This window comes from Euprymna scolopes, chromosome 21, assembly GCF_053919585.1.
Source record: "Euprymna scolopes isolate OS-2025 chromosome 21, ASM5391958v1, whole genome shotgun sequence".
Lineage (NCBI taxonomy): Eukaryota > Metazoa > Mollusca > Cephalopoda > Sepiida > Sepiolidae > Euprymna > Euprymna scolopes.
In genome coordinates this window covers 98,913,811-98,935,124 of record NC_136502.1, presented here as the reverse complement: position 1 = coordinate 98,935,124, position 21,314 = coordinate 98,913,811, and the positions used below count along the sequence as shown (strand labels likewise).

The 21,314-nt window shown below is 32.9% G+C and overlaps 1 protein-coding gene across 4 annotated transcripts in view; it reads right to left on the bottom strand.

Annotated features, from left to right (window-relative positions):
- Nucleotides 1-1,558: 1,558 nt before the first annotated feature.
- LOC145242620 (ras-related protein Rab-24-like) overlaps nt 1,559-21,314 on the bottom strand; it is an 88,847-nt gene continuing 69,091 nt past the window's right edge. The window contains exons 8-10 of one of the 4 annotated variants that reach the window (XM_080105734.1): nt 20,454-20,501; nt 11,557-11,592; nt 1,559-1,773 (exon numbers count right to left, since the gene is read on the bottom strand). In XM_080105734.1, coding sequence (XP_079961860.1) covers nt 1,697-1,773; nt 11,557-11,592; nt 20,454-20,501 — 161 coding nt within the window. In that variant the 3' untranslated portion in view covers nt 1,559-1,696. The remainder of the gene's footprint in view (nt 1,774-11,556; nt 11,593-20,453; nt 20,502-21,314) is intronic. The other 3 variants (XM_080105736.1, XM_080105735.1, XM_080105737.1) reach the window with 3 other exon arrangements.

Here is a 21,314-nt window from a genome sequence, read left to right as displayed (position 1 = left end):
ACAGCAAAAATTCCTCATTTTTTTTAACCCTCATTGTTTAAGGTTAGCAAGACAATAACAAAAATGGTTTAAATTGATGCAAGCAATTCTTCAACAGAAAAAAAAAAAATTTATTTTTTTTAAAAGAAAAACCTTTTCAGTTTACTGTCAAGCTGTAACGTGCTTGCACAATACCATAATCAGACAGAGGAGAGGGTGTCATAGCCTATTTTCATCCAATGTAACAGTTTTAATGCAATTAAATCTCGGAATCACAGTTACTGGAAAAGTTGTCAATCGTAAAATGTAGGGAGCAGCCATGGCAACAAATGATCGTCTGCTTGTATTTTTTTTTTGTATTTTATAAGTTTGTAATGCATAGTTTAGATGACAAGTCTTAGCAAATAGAGATTATAGTCTCTTCAATCAGAATAGACGGACATGTTAATCTGAACAATAGAAATTTAGAATGAAAACATATCTACTTATATTGTTTTTCTATATTTTAATTAGTTTTATGAGATTGTTATTTTAATTAGTTTTTGTCAATAGCCCCCAGCATGTACATCTGAAAGTCAAATACATGTCTGATGAAGGGAGATTTCCCGAAATAATACAATGTAGACACTCCACCTGACGCAAGTAAGAACATAATACATGTAAAATATTATATATGTATGTTTACCTGTATTGTATCAATAAATGGTTAATTTGTAAAACTTATTCCACCATCATTTCTTAATTTGCTTCAGTTTATGTCTATTCATAAAACCTCTGCATTGTATTTTCTATAAATTTAAATTTGCTTATATATATATATATATATATATTATATACACACACTAAACAAACTACATTAAACTCTTATTATCTTAGCCAGCTTTATGACACTGCTATTATCTTAGCCCGCTTTATGACACTGCTATTATCTTAGCCAGCTTTATGACACTGCTATTATCTCAGCCAGCTTTATGACACTGCTATTATCTCAGCCAGCTTTATGACACTGCTATTATCTCAGCCAGCTTTATGACACTGCTATTATCTCAGCCAGCTTTATGACACTGCTATTATCTTAGCCAGCTTTATGACACTGCTATTATCTTAGCTAGCTTTATGACACTGCTATTATCTTAGCCAGCTTTATGACACTGCTATTATCTCAGCCAGCTTTATGACACTGCTATTATCTCAGCCAGCTTTATGACACTGCTATAATCTTAGCCAGCTTTATGACACTGCTATTATCTTAGCTAGTTTTATGACATTGTTATTTTAATTAGTTTTATGACATTGTTATTTTAATTAGTTTTATGACATTGTTATTTTAATTAGTTTTCTGGATGTATCACTACTCCTTTTCATTTTTCATCTTAATTTCAACATTTTGTTTTATATTTCATTTTATCTGATGACAAGATCAAACAGAAACAATGCCATGTCAAAACAGACCTAACCAGTTATGAGCAATCATTTTTATATGGTGTGTGTAGTTGCACATGCACTTGTGCTGAAATCTGTTTATAGGTGTATGAGTAAGCTAAGAAGTTAGTTTTGCTATTCATGTTTGTTTAAAAAATTTCTTTTCTTTTTTTATTTGTTGCATGTGGGAGAAAGTAAGAAAATCACAATTTTATTTATTTTTTTTTTTTTTGCGGACAACAGCGAGATGGTCCTCAAAAGAAAAGCAGAAAGAAAATATTCCAGGCAAGACTGGTCAGGAGTTTACACAGCATCTCGTTCGGTGTGGATCTTTACACTGCAAATCACTCAGTCGGAAAGATTTGTTGGATTCTAGAAAAGAGAGAAAAATAAAATTAGGATTTGACTGACAAAATTGAATTAATAGCAGACTAATTTTGTTATAGTTATACATTTATAAGATCTCTAGTGGTTAAACTTAGAGATAAAAAATAAATTGTATCTAAGCACACCCATGTTAAAACAAGGTTACCTTCTAATACACAAAGAAGATTGAGGCAATTTTTATTTTTGTCCCAAATCAGAGTGCTCAATTTTGGAGAGCTGGATTTTCCATACAAAAAAACGACTTTATGTCTAACTCTGTCGTTGTGGGAAGACAAGTAAATCAGAACTTTCTTTTTGGCTATTAAAATATGAAAAAATAATTTGTATGGATTGTTTTCATGTTTGAAAATATTTATAAGTTTTATCTTAAAAAAAAAAATCATTTTAAATAAATAAAATAGCAAAATTATACTTTACTTTTAGTGTAACCATAAGTAAAATATCTAAGTAGATTTGACACTTGTGCGGCTCACCCTCTTCAAAAATGAATAACAAAAGATGAAATACAAGCCAGTCAATCTTTTGCCTGGCTACTGGGTGGTGAAAACACAGACAGGAATAATAAAAACAAGGCCGATAGCCATTAGTCGCGTGCTCTCGTGTAATGAATGAATGTGTGAATGTAGGATTGACATGAAATTCTTAAAGATAAACTAAAATGACCGAAAAATGGGCTGAAATGACTTAAATAAATAAAAAGTAAATGACTTAGAATGAATTTAATGAAGTTAAGGATGAATTGAATGAGCTTAAGAATTACTTGAATGCTTAAAAAATAACTGGAATCCTTCAAAAACAACTTGAATGATCTGGAGAATGACTTGAATAGCTTTGAGACTGACTGGTTGTAAAGTGGGTGATCATTTTACATTAAATTAATAGAGAAAAGTGATCCCCCACTTTATATCACAAAGTTACAAACATAAGTACAGCATGTAGTAAGAACAGATACTATACTTTGATCCTGGCCGATTTTTAATGTGAGGAGTGAAGGGGAAATGGGGACCAACTCCCCGGGGAGTAGGGGAGCTAGATAGTGACAATTGGTATGAAGGGTTGTTCCTACATTGATCAAGGTCTTATATGTGGGGCTGCCCCCACATATGGTCTTTGCTTGCAGTATTTGCGGGAACAGATACTACACTTTGATCTTAAAAAGCTAAGAACAGCATCTATTAACAACAGACCTTTGATCTTAACCAAAAAGGCCAAGCACAAAAGTGTTACCGACAGACCGACTTACAGAGTCGCTTGCACGCGACTCAAAATCTGATTGGTTAGCTAACAAACTTGATACTAAATGTAGCATCAATTCCATGCATTAGCCTGACAAGTCCTTATGAGAATGAAACATAGAAAGTTCTGTGTAGCTTAATTGCCATATATATTTTCATAATTTACTATATATATATATATATATATATATATCGCAATCATCATGGGAAGACTTTTATAATTCATGATTAAATGTGCTTTAAAATAAAGTAAAAACGGTGAGGAAAAGAAAAAAAAGAGGGGGGGGGGCTGACCGGTTTTGTCTTCGTTTTCCCCAAGCTGTATTGAGGGATTTTTTTTTTAATGGGGGAGGGGGGGGGGTCGAAAACATATACAATTTAAAATAAAATTACGTGTTACGTTATGCATGGGGAATAAAAAAGAAAAATAAATGGTGAAAGCAATTAAAAAAGCAAGGTTATATTACTCAAAGATCCTAGCACACTCAAACCCAAGAGCCATTCCCTCTGTTTACAGAGAGAAGGCTTTCTCAACCGAACGTGAACAGTCTCCAAGATCTTTAAATGTAATAATGAGTAAGCACGACTCAGGATTGAAAATGAGTTCATGCTAATGTTCGCTGCACATGACAGGTTTTTAATGAGATGGTCAGTGATTGAAGACTCGTATGTGTTGGCAAGTACTTCTGTTGATACCATTTCTGATTTTGGTAAGTACGTGCTATTAGACTCTTCCATCGAATCTCAATGTTGTTCAACTCACATAGTTGACACTGCAAGTACATTCAAAATGATGGGAGGGGGTAGAACATCTGAGACAATTTTTATTTTTGTACCTTTTCTCCACGTTAAAAAACGACCCTGGTGTCTAACTCTGTCCCGTGGGGAGGCATAGTAAATAGGTACTTTTGAAGCAAAATAACAATTTTGCACTGTTGAGCCGATTTGCTTTGCAAATTTCTCACTGTCCCCAACCATGGTAAACATAGGCATATTGGACATTTATTAACTGTTGGAATTTTAGTTACAGAGAACTCAGCTGCCAGTAAGCTTTGTATAGCCATGTCCCTAAAATTTCTTCAATTTCGAAATTATAAAGTTAATTAACTCATTTTCAGTTTCTTTTGAAGTCTTAATTCACTCAAACGATCTTACAAACTTCTAAAGAGATGCTACGCTGTGGACACAAGGTTAGAAAAATATTTTCAAAAACTCCAAGTACTCAAAGGAGCACATGTGTGCATGGTCGAGCACAAACACTGAACTGGACGATACAACCTATATCTCGAGAACTAGAGACTGCACCAAAACACAATTATGGTTTGTAAGAAAAAATAAAAAGGTATTGTCTAAACCTTCCTGATGAAGCCTTTGGTATAAGGTGAAAATTTTAAATTTTAAATAAATAAATATCTATTTAGATTTTAAATGAATATGTATTTAAAAATAAATATACTACACAAGTGATTCTTTAACCATCAGGCTTTCAATTTGACTTTGTTTGGTAGTTCTTTTTCTTACAAAGGTCCTTCAAAAATAAATGTTAGATTAATTGTTATTTTAAAATCTAAGTTGAAATTAATTTCTAAGAGTTTATCTCTGGTCATTCTCATCCTTTGACTTACAGAATAATCTCAAAAGTAATCTAAACTTGAAATAAATCAAATGTTCAGTCAGACAAAAAAAAAAAAATATGGAATCAATTTGTTGGCAAAATGGTAACCATAATAGTGATGAGGAAAGATAGAGGTGCTTGAGTAAATTAGTGATCTTTTAAACCAACACATTTCAGGTGAAAACATTACTATGTACGTATTAGTTTGAAATTTGTATATATTCCAAAAATTTAAAAAATAAAAAATGATCCAGTAGATGTGGTAGATATATTTTTAATAATAAAAATAAACATCCACAATTATATTCTGAGCTTTTTAATTTGAATATGTCGTACCCTTAATTTAAGTCAAGGGTCATCTGCCTTGTTTCTTATACTGAAATATGTTGCACAATTCTTCCACTTTAAAACATACGATAAAACTTGATAATTCAATACTTTTTTTTCCTACTGGATCATTTTTCATAATTTTTTGGAATTTATACAAATTTCGGTATGACGCGTCAGTATTATGCAATAATGTTTTCACCTGAAATGCGTTCGTTTAACAGGTCACCAATCTACACAAAAATCAAAATAATTACAAAAAAAAATAATAATAATAACAAGGGAGACTATTATGTTTTGGTTGTTCAATCATTTAAAAAAAATGTGAGTTGTCTCCCCTTAAGGGTAAATCTAACTCCCGGTTGATTTAATGCAGTGAAAGTCGAGATGACTGGTGCGCTATTTACAAACGGTATGCAGACACATATCTCAATTTTATTGTTTTATTACAAACTTCCTTTAATATTGTTAGTCTGAGATTGAACTGACCAAACTATGGTGCATTCTCTTTGATGTTCGATCTTTGTGGTGTCAGGCATCCAATATGTACTCGTTTATTTTTTAAACTGTCAATATCCGCTGTGTCTTACTCTGCCACTTACATATCTGTACTCTGGTTTAAAAGTCAATCTCATTGTTATATTTTTTATTTTTCAACTGCACAAGTCCGATACAACATTGACCATCCTGCGTGCTCTCCTTGTTGCATGCTTTTCATAACAGGAGCGATTTTAGTACGAGGATTAATTGGGGAGAAATTTTAGTATTAATCATAGGGGAGTGGTACTGGTATCTATAGAAGACAATTCAAAATGGAAGCAGTTTCAAGAAAAGGTTTGTTGCCCAAGACAAAGAAGAATTGTGGAAGGTTTAGTTTACGGAATTTATGTTCTCATCTTTTTTTAGCGTTATCACCACAGGAAGTAATTTAAAAGAAACTTCCTCTTTTAGTTCCATGTCATTTCGCCTGATTTACGCTATGATTGATGGAACTGAGTTGTGTGTCTATGACCAAGTTGTGTTGTGATAGAGGCATGGATTTAGTTGGAGTCAGGGAGGCGTGACAAATGAAAGCCCTTCTCTGGGAATCAGTTCTATAATGATCACATTAGAGAGAAAGTCAAATCAAATCATTTATCTAGTAATTTCAAGTAAGAAATAAAATAAATTAAAATTTGAACTGAAACTCAAATATAAGGTGGAACGATAAAATTGTCGTCTGAGAAGAGGACATGATTCCATTTCTGTTTGATGAAAATCGGTTTTATTTTTTTGTTGAAGACCATCTACTAGTTGGCCAGTTGTGTATAAATCCTGAGAGCGATAGGAGGTTTCTATCATGTTTAAAAGTGACACAATGTTCAACGAGCAAAATTAAAGATGCACTGCTGTACAACTCATGCTCTCTACCAATCCAAGTTATGACAACAGGACCATTGCCAGCACCCTCAAAATGCAAATCTTGATAACAGTGACATGCCCTGGGTGATGAAAACAAAGTTTCTGGCCACCGTTATGGTCCTTGATGTCGTTTCAAGTGAGGGCCATATCATGCCACCTCACGTCTTCAAAGTCAGCATGAAAATCAACACCAAAGTGTACCTGGGTGTGCTAAAAAGTGTGGTGATCCCCTGATGCAATCAGGTGGCCACTAGCAGACCCGGAGTGTGGCAGCAGGACTCGGCGCTGGACCACACGTCCAAAGATACCCAGGCTTGGCTTCAGAAGCATCCTGTTATTCATGACAATCCAGCGATGCATTTTAAGGGTGCTGGCAATGGTCCTGTCATAACTTGGAGCACGAGTTGTACAGCGGTGCATCTTTGATTTTGTTTGTTGAACATTGTGTCACTTTTAAACATGATAGAAGACTCCTATCACTCTTGGGATTTGTACACGACTGGCCAACTAGTAGATAGTCTGCAAGAAGAAAAAAAGAAAACCGGTTTTCATCAAATGGAAATGGAATCATGCTGTCTTTTCTAGGGTGACAATTTTATCGTTCCACCTTGTACTAATGAAACATTTCAGGTTTAGGAATTTTTGAGATGATGATTTATTCTTTGAATTATTCGAATTACCATTCTCAGCATGGTCGTTATTTTCACATTTTGACTAGTGTAACCTCACACCTTCAAATGCATCTCTCCAAATTTAAGAAACTATGATTTTGAATTTAATGTTAAATATGCTGATTTGCTCTCATTCCTCTTACTTTATCTTTTAGTCCTCCAAAAGGGAAAGAATTGCTATCTTCTGGGTTGAAATATATCCATCTAACACTTTGGTTAGTTTTTGATGTTGAAGCAGTAATTTTTTTTAGTTTCTTACATTAAGTCGTTTCATGCCTTGTCTGGAGTGATTTCCATAAAAAAAAATTTAAGTGACATTCTTGTAGAGTTCAAAGGATTACTTTTTACTACAGATGATAACTAATATATATATACTAGCAAAAGTACCTGTCATTGACTAGGTTCAAAAATAGTGTACAGAAAATGGATTCTGATTTATGAAAGTATGATAGGTTATGAAAAGGAAGGGTTGTAAAGAGATAGCTTCGAATTTGGGGGTATCCAAACTAAAGCAAAATATGATGAAAGTAAAAATAAAATAGATAAACCCCATAATTTATTATACCATACCTGTTCACACTGAAACACTTATCACAATAATCTGTGGATCTATATTAAAAAACTTTGTTAAACTTTGTGACATATTTCCATTCTATGGAGGTCAGGCGCGAACAAACACACCATGATTTTATTATACCATATTTCTTCAAACTGAAACATAATTATCAAAGTATACTTACGCAGATAGATATGAAAAGTCTTTATTAAAGTTTGTGCCTATTTCCATTCTATGGACGGCAGGCGCAAATGCAGACCCAACAATTTTATTATACCATCCCTATTTAAGTTAAAACATACTTATCAAAGTATTATTATGTACATCTATATCAAAAACATTTGTAAACGTTTTTTTTTTTTTAATTTTTTATTTCCATACTTTGTGAACCAAGCACGTACACAGACCCCACAATTTTAATGAATCATGATTATGCCAGATCAAACATACCCATTCCTGTGTCTCTATAAATCTTCTATCATTATATGTGATCAGTTTTCTATAATAGTCAACCATATAGGAGCCTATTCGTGACCAGACATACACACACACACAGACGTTCAGCTTTATATTATATATATATATATATATATATATATATATATATATATATATATATATGGGAAAATAAAAGAATTTAAAATTGTAAATTAAAATTTGCAATTAAATTTATTATTCGACAGAATACTCCAAAAACAAATTTCAAAGTCCTTATTCCACCGAGTTTCGAAGAATTCCACTCTTGCTATTCTTGGCATTCTTTGAAACTCAGTGAAATAAGGACTTTGAAAATTGCTTCTGGAGTATTCTGTCGAATAATAATTTGAATTGTGAATTTAATTTTAAATTTTAAATTCTCTTATTTTCCCTTATAATAAGCTCTACTTTTGGAATGAATTCTTCTATAATATAAATCTCACCTGTCTGTTTAAATATATGTATGTATATTTGTATATCTGCCTAAAACTTTTGACAGGGGCGACAGATTTTCACAAGATTGGTATCAAAAAATAAAAAAGCGACCCCTCCTTGTAGAAAAGTGCCCAGTCGAGGGTGAAGGAATGAATGTTTTTAGCCAAGTTTTCGATATTTGACGTTCGAAGGGTCCCGCTCCAAAACAATACCGATCTCGTGAAAATCGGTTGCCTCTGTTGAAAGTTTTAGACAGATATACATACATGCATACATTTAAACAGACAGGTGAGATCTATATTATAGATCGGGGGGGGGGGGGCTCCAAACAAGGCATGAAGCCACTTGAAGTAAGAAATTAAATAACAAAATAATATATAACAACTTCAAGGTCAAACACTAGTCAATAATAAGTATTAGGTGAATAGTTTTTGACCCAGAAAACAGCAATTCCTCTTTGTCAAAAACATCATCTATGGAATGTGAGGACTAATGGATGATAAGAGAAGTGAAATTTAAAAGGCTGCCGAAAATTGAAACCATGTCCCGTTTTCTATTCTGTTATATTCTGTCATGGTTGATGGAACAAGAATAATCTACCAATCATGATCATCATATTCTATTTAACTTCTGTTTTAAATGCTGTTATGCATTGGATGGTTTTTAGAAATTAACTTCTAAATTAACCTATCCATGGCCAGGTCTTTATTTACCCTTATTTCTTTCAAGTTCATCTTCATGCTTTTCTTCCAATGTTTTCCGTTGACCTTACTCTGCTGGCTGACCCTGCTACCTCAACTGTTCTATGTCTGCTAATGCAAGCACTTTCTTTCATTCTTTAAAGTATATGTATTACATGGAAAAAAGTGATACGATGGATGTGAAATGCAAGTCTTATGACAGGATTAGATCGGATGATGTGGAAGATTAAATCTGGCTAGTACAAAGTGCCTTCAATAAGTTTCCAGACTTTTTTTATATATTGATAATACACACATGAAACTCTAGTCCACTTCGAAGTAATCTCCTCTGGCTGCAATGCACTTGTATCATTCCTACAAATTCTGGAAGGCCCCATGGAAGTCCTCTTGTGTGAGCGTGTCAATAAACCTCGTTACAGTTTCTTTTATTTATTTATTTCATAACAACAGCCGCTAAGGTTTTTCTGGAGTCGCAGGGAGCAAGATCTGGACTATAGGGAGAGTGAGGAACTGTCTTGATGCCCATCTTAGTCAAATAGTCTTTGACAAGGATGGAGTTGTGGACTGGTGCATTGTCCTGGTGAAAATGCTAAGGACCCGATTTGAAGAGTGCTGGCCTCTTCCGACAGAATCTCTTTCTGAACTTCCTTACAACTTTCGTTGACCGTCTGTCCGGTGAGAACCAAGTGCATGTAGATGATACCCGTGCTGTCAAAAAAAAGAGATCATCATAAGTTTTCAGGTGGATTTGCTCTGTCTGACATTCTTGGATCTGGGAGAGCCAATATGCTTTAACTGGAAACTGTTTCTTGATCTCTGGGTCATAGCAGTAGATCCAGCTTTCATCTCAGGTTACCAGAGCATCAAGCATTGCGGGATCTAAATTGATCAGCTCGACCATCTCACTGCTGTCATAACAACGTCTTTCTTTCTGATCTTCTCTGAGCACCCTAGAGACAAACTTTGTGTGAATCTTCCGCATCTTCAGTTTTACACTGACATCAAACTGTGCAATTATTGTCTCTACAGCTCTACAGACACACGACAGTCCTTATCCATGAAATTCTTTATTTGGCCAATCAACTCTGGTGTTTTGACTTTTTTACTCCTTCCACACCTTTCGTCATCCCTCACAGACTCCCTGCCTTCCTTGAATCTCTTATGCCACTTAAAAACAGATGCTTGATTCATGCAAGATGGCCCAAAAGCAGTCTGAATCATTCCATATGTTTCATTGGCATTTTTTCCAAGTTTAAAACAAAACATATTGTCCTTCTAAATTTCCTCATGTCCAAATTGCATTTTTTAAATTCACCAGCTGTGACAATCAGGCTTAAGTAGGGTGTGTTTCAATTTCTGCTGTAGCTGTTCATTTGAACCTGCAATCATAAAAATTGGTCAGTCCTCTCATAAGATGTACAGCAATAGCATACTGAATTTTCAAGAGTATACAACAATTTTAAATGCCAGTACAAAAAAAAAGTCTGGAAACTTATTAAAGGCACCTCATGTGTAGTAGATGTGTGGAGAATAAAAAACTTTGTTGGTGGCCATACAATCTGTACACATCTCCCAATACTATCCAGATTTAATCTTCCTCTGAGGTCATCAGATTTAAGCATGTATTTACAACTTACATCTCACATCCATCATATCATTTCTCTCCATGAAACACATATCCTCAATTCTTACTGGCCGATTTCACTTCTAACATTAAAATGCACACACATAAATGCACACACATACCTAATAAACTCATTCCATTCCTATCTCTCACCAGGTCTTTATGAATCCCCTTTTCTCTTAAGTCCATCTTTATTACTTATTTCAATATTTCTGGTGTCTTGCTATGTTAGCAGACACCACAATGACAATAGCTCTACATCTACTAATCCAAGAACACTCATCTATTCTTTCAACGTGGCCATACCATCCAAGTCTCCTGTTTTGCACACATCTCCCTATACTGTCTAGATTTAATCTTTCTTTGAGCTTATCAGATCTAAGCCTGTCTTTAAAACTTACATTTCACATCTATTGTATCACTTCTCTTCATGCAACACATATTCTCAACCCTCACTGGCCAGATTTCACTTTTACACATCATCAGTGATAACGCTCTCTAAAACGAAATTATGAATGTGTAAATGATCAGACTAGACACCATCTTAACTGTTGAACCAATTCCCCTGGACGTGACAATATGGCTTCAGCCAATTCTTTTTTTTTTTTTTTTTTCTTTTTTTTTTACCTACCAAAAATAAGGGGAGATAATTGAAAGATGATTAAAATAAGAAAGTGAGGAGGAAAAGAAGTTTGGATTGATGGACTGAATGATTTTCACTCCTACCTTCTCGTTTCTTGAATTTACTCAAAGAAACTGGATCTAAAAATGAAAAAAAAAGGAATGGAAACACATACAAAAAAAAAAGGAAAAGAAAAAAAAATATACATTAATATTAAATTAACTGCCCTCAACTCCCTACCCCTCACAAAAAAATTATACTTACTTTTTTCTAGCCAGATTAAGAAAGCATTGTGAAGAAATGAAAGATATTTGAGATTTTAGAAGCACGCAAAATTACGGAGCAAAAAAAAGAAAAAAAACAAGCAAAAGGAGGGTAATGACGATGCAGATGAGGCGATACAGATGCACAAGACGTGGGGCTGTTGAGGACTGCCAAGCAGTGAAGATATACAATAAACTGAAGAAATAAGATTTAAAATATGCAGCAGACACATTAAGTAAAACTTGACGAGTGTATTATTATCGGGTTCATCAACTGAGACTCGCTTTAATATTTGAGGCCTCCTACATTTTTTTTTTTAATCTCTATTTTCTTTCTTTTCATAATAAGATGGAAACAATTTTCCCCGTCTAGAAAACAAAAACATCATAGCATTGTAAACACAGATGCCACATAAATCTTATATGCTCACATTACCTGCCGATATCTGATGCATGTTTTTCAGATATTAGCATTTACTTCTTCTAACTTCAGTAAATTCCCCTTCTTGTTCCGGGACCATTCATTCTCCCAAACAATTCTCGTTTATAAGTGGTAGGATACTTACTCTCTAATTATTGCCTCCTCACATATTCCCATCATACACTGGGGCAGATTATTCATAGTAATATCTTTCTAGCGACGACTGGACTATAAAAATAATTAAGGCCAAAGTTTACAGGATAAAGAACCAAAAAAATCCAACTAGAATGCTATAAAATGTAAAAATAGCTATATTGAAGATGTTAGCTCCCCAACATTTTTGTCTTTTTTTTAAAATTAGTTTTGTATGGTTTTATTTTACATCAACCGTGCTTTTCTATTCTTCCAACACCTCATTATCGTAACAAACAATGATTGGTTCCTTTCGCTTCATCTCTTGCCTTTTCATATGATTTCATTGGTTATTTCCTTTGATTCTAATAATCCACTATTTTATCACATTTTCACTATTGCCAAACGAAAGCACCAATGAATCCAATGTACAATCGGCTAAGTAACAAACATTCCAGTTATCTTCCTATAAACTTGTGTGCTGTTTGGTTCCTTGGGTTTGGCTCACACCACCCCCGCATAACATAACCATATATGCTGCAGTATAAACACATTTTTTTTTTTTTTTTTACTTCTTTTCATGTTTTCTAGTATATAACAAAATAAATGTTTTACAAAACCAATGTTTGTTTAGGTTTTGTCAAGATTTTTTTTTTTGTAAGATAAAAAATGTGCATTATTTGGATTCTTCGTACTATTGTTTTCATCTTAAATGTTATTTTCACAGAATATTTCGGTTGATGTAACCTCTGACTTTCAGGTGTATCTTTTTCAAACTCTAGAATCCTTCTATCAAACCTGAGAATCTGTACAGAATCTTGAATGTAACCTTTTATTTGATCCATGCTCTCGTTTCGTCAGTCATGACTAAGTAGAAGTCCTAAGTAATTCGCAATTGTATTTTTAAGTGTTGTCACACTGAGGATTAAATTTTCAACTTCCAGAAGAGTGTAACTTTATGACTGAATTTTACCAAATACTTTATTTACTACACTAGGGGTCTCCAAAATACAGCTTGCAAACTAGATCCGGCTCATGAAGGTCTTTAATCCAACCCACAGAGCTCTTACAGAAAATTATAAAAAATACTCAAGAAAAATATTTTAAATGGAAATGTGTGAAAATAATGTGGTGTTTTTCTTTTTGATTAGAAAAAAGGTTAAAAGAATGAGGTTCGGGAGAACCAGTTTAACTAAAAAGCAAAACTAATCAGCAAAACAGCATTAAACACGTCTTCTTGCATGGTTAAAGGGTTCTGTTCATAATTCTGTCGAAATTTCCGAGTTCGACAAGATGCACCTGAAAAAGGTCAGAGGTTACATCGACCGAAAAGCAAACTTCAGACGAATAACCAATCCCCATCTCAAAAATTCAGAAGCGTCAGGTTAAGGTTCATTTAATAAAGTAGATAAACCACCGCAATAGAACATTTGTGATGCTTTCACCTCATCCTCTCCAGAAACCGATTTTATGCTTCTAAATTAACTAAATAATATAAAATTAACTAAATAATATGAAATTAACTAAACAATATAAAATTATACTAAATAATATAAAATTAACTAAATAATATAAAATTATACTAAATTATATAAAATTAACTAAATAATATAAAATTATGCTAAATAATATAAAATTAACTAAATAATATAAAATTAACTAAATAATATAAAATTATACTAAATAATATACGAAGGCTTAAAATTTCAGTTTTCATACCTTTGATAAACCACATTAGATCAACAAGAATTTGAATACTCTAAATAAAATCAATACTATCACCCATGGAAGAATCTCTTGTACCAGGAGTCTCCAAACTACAGCCTGCAAGCCAGATCTGGCCTACCAAAGTCTTTAATATGGCTTGCGGAGTTCTTATTTAAAACATAAAAATATTCAAGAAAAATTTTAAGAAAAGGAAATGCGTGAAAATAGTGTGGTGGTTTTTCTTATTGTTCAGAAAACGATTAAAAGAATGAGGTTTGGGAGAACCAGTTTCACTAAAAAGTAAAGGTTATGACCAAAACCGTATAAGACAAGTCATTTCCTTTTTATTTTGGCCTGCATAACACTAAAAAGAAAAAAAAAACAAACAAAAAAAAAACAGCAATATTCAAAAACTTTAGAGACTGCTGCTTTAGATCAATATTCTCTCTGTGGTTAAGAAAGTAATTTGAATTATTAGTCACGGGGCAATCTACCATGCAACCCTATGATTCTTGTTGGAGAAACAACAAATCAAGATACAAAGAATTCATGCCGTTACATGCATTTCGTGGGAATTTGTACTTTCAAAGTGTAGGGGGGAAGAGATACAAGAAAAAAAGACAACAGAAACATTTACCATTATGCAAAAGTGAAAAATGAAATGCAACAGAAGCAAGATTATCTCTCTCTATATACAAAATGCATATATAGCATGCATATATATATATATATATATATATATATATATATATTTATATATATCGAATTTTAGTAATTCAATAAATTTAAAATTTATGGCGTGAAATGGTTAAATTTCAAATGAAAAAATTATTATTACATGTAAAACAAAGAATACATTTGAAATATTATATCTCCTTATCTTATAGGATTTCAATGTCTACCATCTCTTCAGAGAAAATATTAGCAAATAATTATAATGGTTTACACCTTATTTGCTAAAACCAGTAAAACATAGAAAATCACAATTAATTTTTTTTTAAGTATTTAAATATCATAGAGTAAGGGAAGTTAAAGAAATGGATATTGAATTCCACATCCAAATTGCATGGTAAAATCTGAAGTGAAGGTCTTCTTGTATATTGAACAATTTTTATTTAGATGAGATTGTCCTTTTAGAATATTAATGCCAATAATCTTTTGTAAGAACTATAATCACAGGTTTCCATACCAGTTGATTTGTTGGATAACTTTATTCCGAAGAATATATAAGTATATAAACATTAAGGAATCTGTGCGTGTCGATCAGTGTTGATCCACCTGCGTAGACTTCTTACAATGGTTATATATAAGTTTATTTATAAAAGCTCTACACATATTGAGCACTTTTAAAAACATATTGCTGTTTTGTTCAAGTTATCAAAATATTTATATGCATGAATTTTCCAACGATGAGTTGGCTTATGCAAGTGCCAATCTGTGATATGTTGAATTTAGTATTTCTGAGAATTTAAATGTATATACTTTTTTTATAAAATATTCAGTTTCATTAAACACACATATATATATATATTGGAGTATTCTGTTGAATAATAAAAACTAATTGCAAACTTCTATTTTACAGCTTTGTTCTTACTATTATATATATATATATATATATATATATATATATATATATACATAGAGAGAGAGAGAGAGAGAGAGAGAGCGAGAGCAAGAGAGAGAGAGTGAATATAGAAAAACTAAATATAACCAACAGTGTTTATATAGAATATAAGAGTAAGATTAAAATGGGCTCAATATACAAGTGTACAGAGTTAGATGTTAACACAAAAAAATTACAAGAATTAGGATGTTTTCATCAATAGGGTTAAGGAGTATACTGTGTGTCATCATGAAGTATCTAAATATATTGCAATTTGCATAATATTAATAATAATTTGTATAATAATATTAACAATTTGCATTATAATAATTTGCATAATAACAATTTACATAATAATAATATTAATTTACATAATAATAATATTAATTTGCATAATAATTTTAATAATAATAATTTGTATAATATTAATGATAATTTGCATAATAACCATAATTTGCATAATAATAATAATTTGCATAATAATATTAACGATAATTTTAATAATAATAATAATAATAATAAATGTTAATCAAAACAGTCAAAAGTGTGTTTGAGTGTGACAAAATGTACTCAAAAGTTCAAAGCTTTATTAGTGGATGCAACCATGTGCGTATGCATGTTTGTGCACAGTAAACTCATTGGCAATTCTATTGAAACCATGGTAGTTTTTTACATGCTTTATACAGGCATGACAGAAATAAACAGAAACTTAGATGTTTATTTAAAATATTAGTGTAATAATTTCATTAAATATTATTATAATAAATAACATTACAATAAAGTACTGATATGTTGTAATGCAGAATGGAACGATAAAATTGTCACCTTGGAAAAGACATTATGATTCCATTTCCATTTGATAAACACCGGTTTTCTTTTTTTGTTGGAGACCATCTACTAATTGGCCAATTGTGTATAAATCTCAAGAGCGGTAGGCTTGAACGTCAACACCAAAATGAAGCTGGACGTGCTGAAGAGTGTGATGATCCCCTGGTGCAATCAGGTGACTACTGGCAGACCCTGGGTGTGGCAGCAGGACTCGGCACCGGCGCACAAGTCCAAAGAGACCCAGGTTTGGCTTCAGAAAGAGTGCTACGATTTTGTACCCTTCTTTCACCGGCCCCTCCTCCTCGCTCGATCTGAACCCGCTGGACCACTTCGTTTGGTCATACATAGAGAACATCACCAACATGATCTCCCACAACACCAAAGCCAGCCCGATCGTCGCCATCCGCCGAGTATTCGCCAAGCTCCCACCAGTGCTTGTGGAAAACGCATGCCCCCAGTTCTGGACCTGTATTGAGATGGTCAGTGAAGCTGAAGGTGGCTACATTAAATAGATGTCAGCTCTACTACATAATCAAGTTACCTGAATTATTTTTTTCAATACAAGTTTTAAAATAAAGCTGTAGTGTTGTTTTTATTTAGGACGACAAGTTTATCGTTCCACCCTGTAATAAATGACATTACAATAAAGTAAAATTCTATTTGCATTTTTTAATTCCCTTTTAGGCAACATGTTGATGATCAGTTCATGAACATAATCTAGAGAGATTTAACACCATGTTTTATGCAGTAAATCTTAAAAGGTTTCTACCTTTATGAAGATGTCTTTTTTAGTTTTTTTTCTAAGATTACAGTCTAATATAGCCCAGGAGTGTTTGATCGCATTCATATCTGGTGACCAACTTTGCCATATAAGATTTTAAATCTCATTTCACGCAAAAAAAAAAAAAGATTCTGTGATTTTTTATTTTTATTTTGAAATGCGGCAAGAAATTACACCTTCCACACTCATATTTTATAATTATTTCAGATAAGAATATTGCAGAAAAAACTCCTTCCAATATCCTCAAGTGGTAGAATGATAAAACACAATTATTTCCCACATGAAACATCCCTTTAAGATAATATTTGCGAATTGATCAACAGCAGGTCTAAAAAGGTCCTTACATTAAAAAATTCCAAGGAGATCGCACCTAAGTATTATGTGTATTATTTAGATTCATTAGACTATTGTTCTCATCTTGAGTGTGATTTTCACAACGTTTCGGTCAATGTAACCTCCGACCTTCTTCAGGTGTATCTTGTTGAACTTGGGAATGTTTCTGTTGAATTTGGGAATTTTGACGGAATTTTGAGCGGACCCCTTTATTTACATCACAGGAGTAGCGTGCTCTTGTTCATGATTGGATAAAGGTCCTAAGTAATTCGCAATTGTATTTGCAAGGACACGTGGCGCAGTGGTTAGAGTACTTGGAAAAATCAATTGTAAAAAGTGATATTCTCCTGAAGGTTGAAGGTTCAATCCTCAGTGTGGGCAACCGAAAAGTTGGTTGGTTGTTTTTGTTTTACGGCATATCAACCCTTTTCAGGTTATTTAATGCCGAATCCAGTGATTTTGAAGAAAATTTTTTTAATAGAATATATTTGTTTGTTTTTTTTTTCAAGTCAGTTTTTATTTAACCCATAGTTGGGACCCTAACCATAGTTGGGACCCTGGGTCAGAGTGGACCTGGGAGCAATGGCAATTAAAGGTTGGCTCCACACTCCCCAAAGCCCGCAAGCTGGGGCCTCACCATCAGATATAGATTAAGATCATATCCAGGACCGAGCAACCGAAAAAGACAATTGTGGATTACTAAGGACTTCTATCTTGTCATGGCTGACGGAACAAGAGCATGCTACCCCCGTGATGTAAATAAATTCCGTCAAAATTCCCCGAGTTCGACAAGATACACCCAAAGAAGGTCAGAGGTTACATCAACGGAAATGTTGTGAAAATCACACTCAAGATGAGAACAGTAGTTCGATGAATCCAAATAATATGATTAACCAATCCTCATCTCAAAAATTCAGAAACATCATATGTATTACGTATTAATTAGATCTTTTGGACTACTGTTCTCATCTTGAATTACTTTCATAACGTTTCAGTTGATGTAAACTCCAACCTTCTTTAGGTGTATCTTGTCGAACTCTGTAAGCTGCACAAAAATTGCGAACAGAACCCTATATTTAATCTACAGGGGCAGTATGCTCTTGTTTTGTCAGCCATGACTGGGTAGAAGTCCTTAGTAATTCACAATCACATTTTTAGTATTGCACGCACTGAAGATTGAACCTTCAACCTCTAAAAGAGTGTAACTTACAACTGAACTTTACCCGCTACGCCATAGGTTCTTGCAGAAATACAAAGTATTAGTTTTCTTATAATAGTTTTATTAAATAACTAGTTGACCCTTAGAGTGTAAGAGGAAAAATGTTCAAAATAAAAAGTGATTTTGAAATTATATTGACTTATTGTCTTCAGAAAATTTTTTTTTTTTAAGTGATGAGTGAAAAAAATACAACCTAGGAAGCGTTCAGAGCACTTCTGCGAGCACTAATTAAAATTAAGGAGGCCCTACTAAAAGCACTACTAAAACCAAGTTTCTTCCCTCCTTGAAGAGAAAATATTTTTTAAGTAAGGCCTGAAAAAAGTTAATCATCAGAATCCACAGGAGCACTACTAAAAGCAACAAATATTGTTATAAATATGATTATAGTTGTAAATTGTATATTTATATTTAAATTAGCTTTTTTTTTTTTTTAACTCAACAGGGTTAAATTACATTTCTTTGTAAAGAAAACACGTTAAAAGAAGTTAAAACAAAAAGCTATTATTAACCTTATGTATACTTTGAATAGCAGCAGTGGCTTTTAATATCGGATTTAAGACAGGGCGGCCATGAAATAGGTAAGCAGACAAATGTTTTGAAACCGGAAGTCAGAAACCGAATGGACAGTTTAAACACCCAAGCAAGCAAGCTGATCTGAATTTTATAATTATACTAGACTACCCGTGACCCGTTGGGTCAGTATATTATATTAGCTATGGAATTAATGTATGAGCGTGACACTTGTGACGTAAAGAAAATAGTTGTTTTTTTTACATAACAGAAACATTTCTATGAAAGTATATTAAAATGAAAAAAGAATAATAAATAGATTTCTATGAGTCGTTCTATTTATAATTGTTTATTTAAAAAAAAAAAACTTACAGCCATTGAATTATAAGTGGTTTGCCATACTTATAGGTAAATGTGCACTGAACAGATACCATAATACTTAAAGTTAAATTCAAATTTTGATATATCTTTTAATTTAAATGCAAAAAAAAAAAACAAAAAACAATTGGGACGCTGAAAATGCACAGTAACACAATATGTTTTATTGTCGCGTTGATTATTTATTTGTAATGCAATTTAAAAAAAACATTTTCGGGTTATTTATTTATGTTAGTAGTGTAGAAGAAAATGTATGAATGTTTTTTAAGAAAGGTGTATTAAAATGAAGAATAGATTAAAAATAACTTAAACGTAATATGGAAATGAACAATGTAAAAAAAAAGCAGAAAGTATTAAGAATTGTTTATTTGTATAATTTAAGCACACAAAAAAAAAATTGGGACGCTGAAAACGTACACAGTAAAAGAATACATTTTATTGTCGCGTTGATTATTATGAGTTTATGTTTATGTATGCATGTGTAACCGGCAGTCGTAAACCGGATGTTGGGTTACAACACCCGTTACAAGGTCATTTGAGTTTTATAATAGATTATTATTATAATTAATTAATAAACATTGCAGCTCATATGAGTGTCTATTGCTGTCATGCCTATATATATATATATACGAGAGAGAATATATAGATGTATGAGAAACAGAGAGAGAGGCATAAATAAAGAGAGGAAGAGAAAGAGAGAGAAGGATAGAGAGAGGAATAAAGAGAGATGTGCCAAAACAAAAAGTTACAAATTAAAAAAATATGCAATCTAAAAATATGAGAAAGCCACAAAATTATACAACAGCAAAGTGTAAAAGACTCTCACCCTGGGAATCATCATCACCATCCTCATCACTGCTATCAAATTCTCCATCTACAGTGCCACAACAGGACAAACGGTTCATCATCAAATGACCACAACAAGTAAAATTTTTTTTTGAGGGGGTGGGGTGGGGGGGGTTAAAACTCATCTTTGTTATTTGAAGATCATATATCAAACGAGAAAAGTAGTTTAGGTAAAGAAAGGATTGGGTAAAATATACCTATTCTTTTTTTGTTTTTTGACGTTAGACATCAGCAATCAACGTGATGGATGATGTAAAGAGGGCAGACACAACTGCCAACACAATGGTCATCACCAATATTATTATCTCAATCCTCACCAATCTCACATTCACAAAGGGTGTAAGATTCTTGTCAGAATTTTTTATGAACGCATACACTCATTTTTTTTTTTTAAACATTTATATATGAGCTTCAACCTTGAAATGAAAGGTGCTCAACTAAGCTTCAATCTTGAAATGGAAGGTGCTCGACTGAGATTCAATCTTGAAATGAAAGGTGCTCGACTGAGATTCAATCTTGAAATGAAAGGTGCTCGACTGAGATTCAATCTTGAAATGAAAGGTGCTCGACTGAGATTCAATCTTGAAATGGAAAGTGCTCGACTGAGATTCAATCTTGAAATGGAAAGTGCTCGACTGAGCTTCAATCTTGAAATGGAAGGTGCTCGACTGAGATTCAATCTTGAAATGGAAGGTGTTCGACTGAGCTTCAATCTTGAAATGAAATTTCTTTTAACCATTATATAAAAAAACAATCTTACCAACCACCCACTGCTGTGGCTGATAGCACTTTACCCGAGAGTTCATCATTCACAGATATCATAAATTGGAATAAATATGTA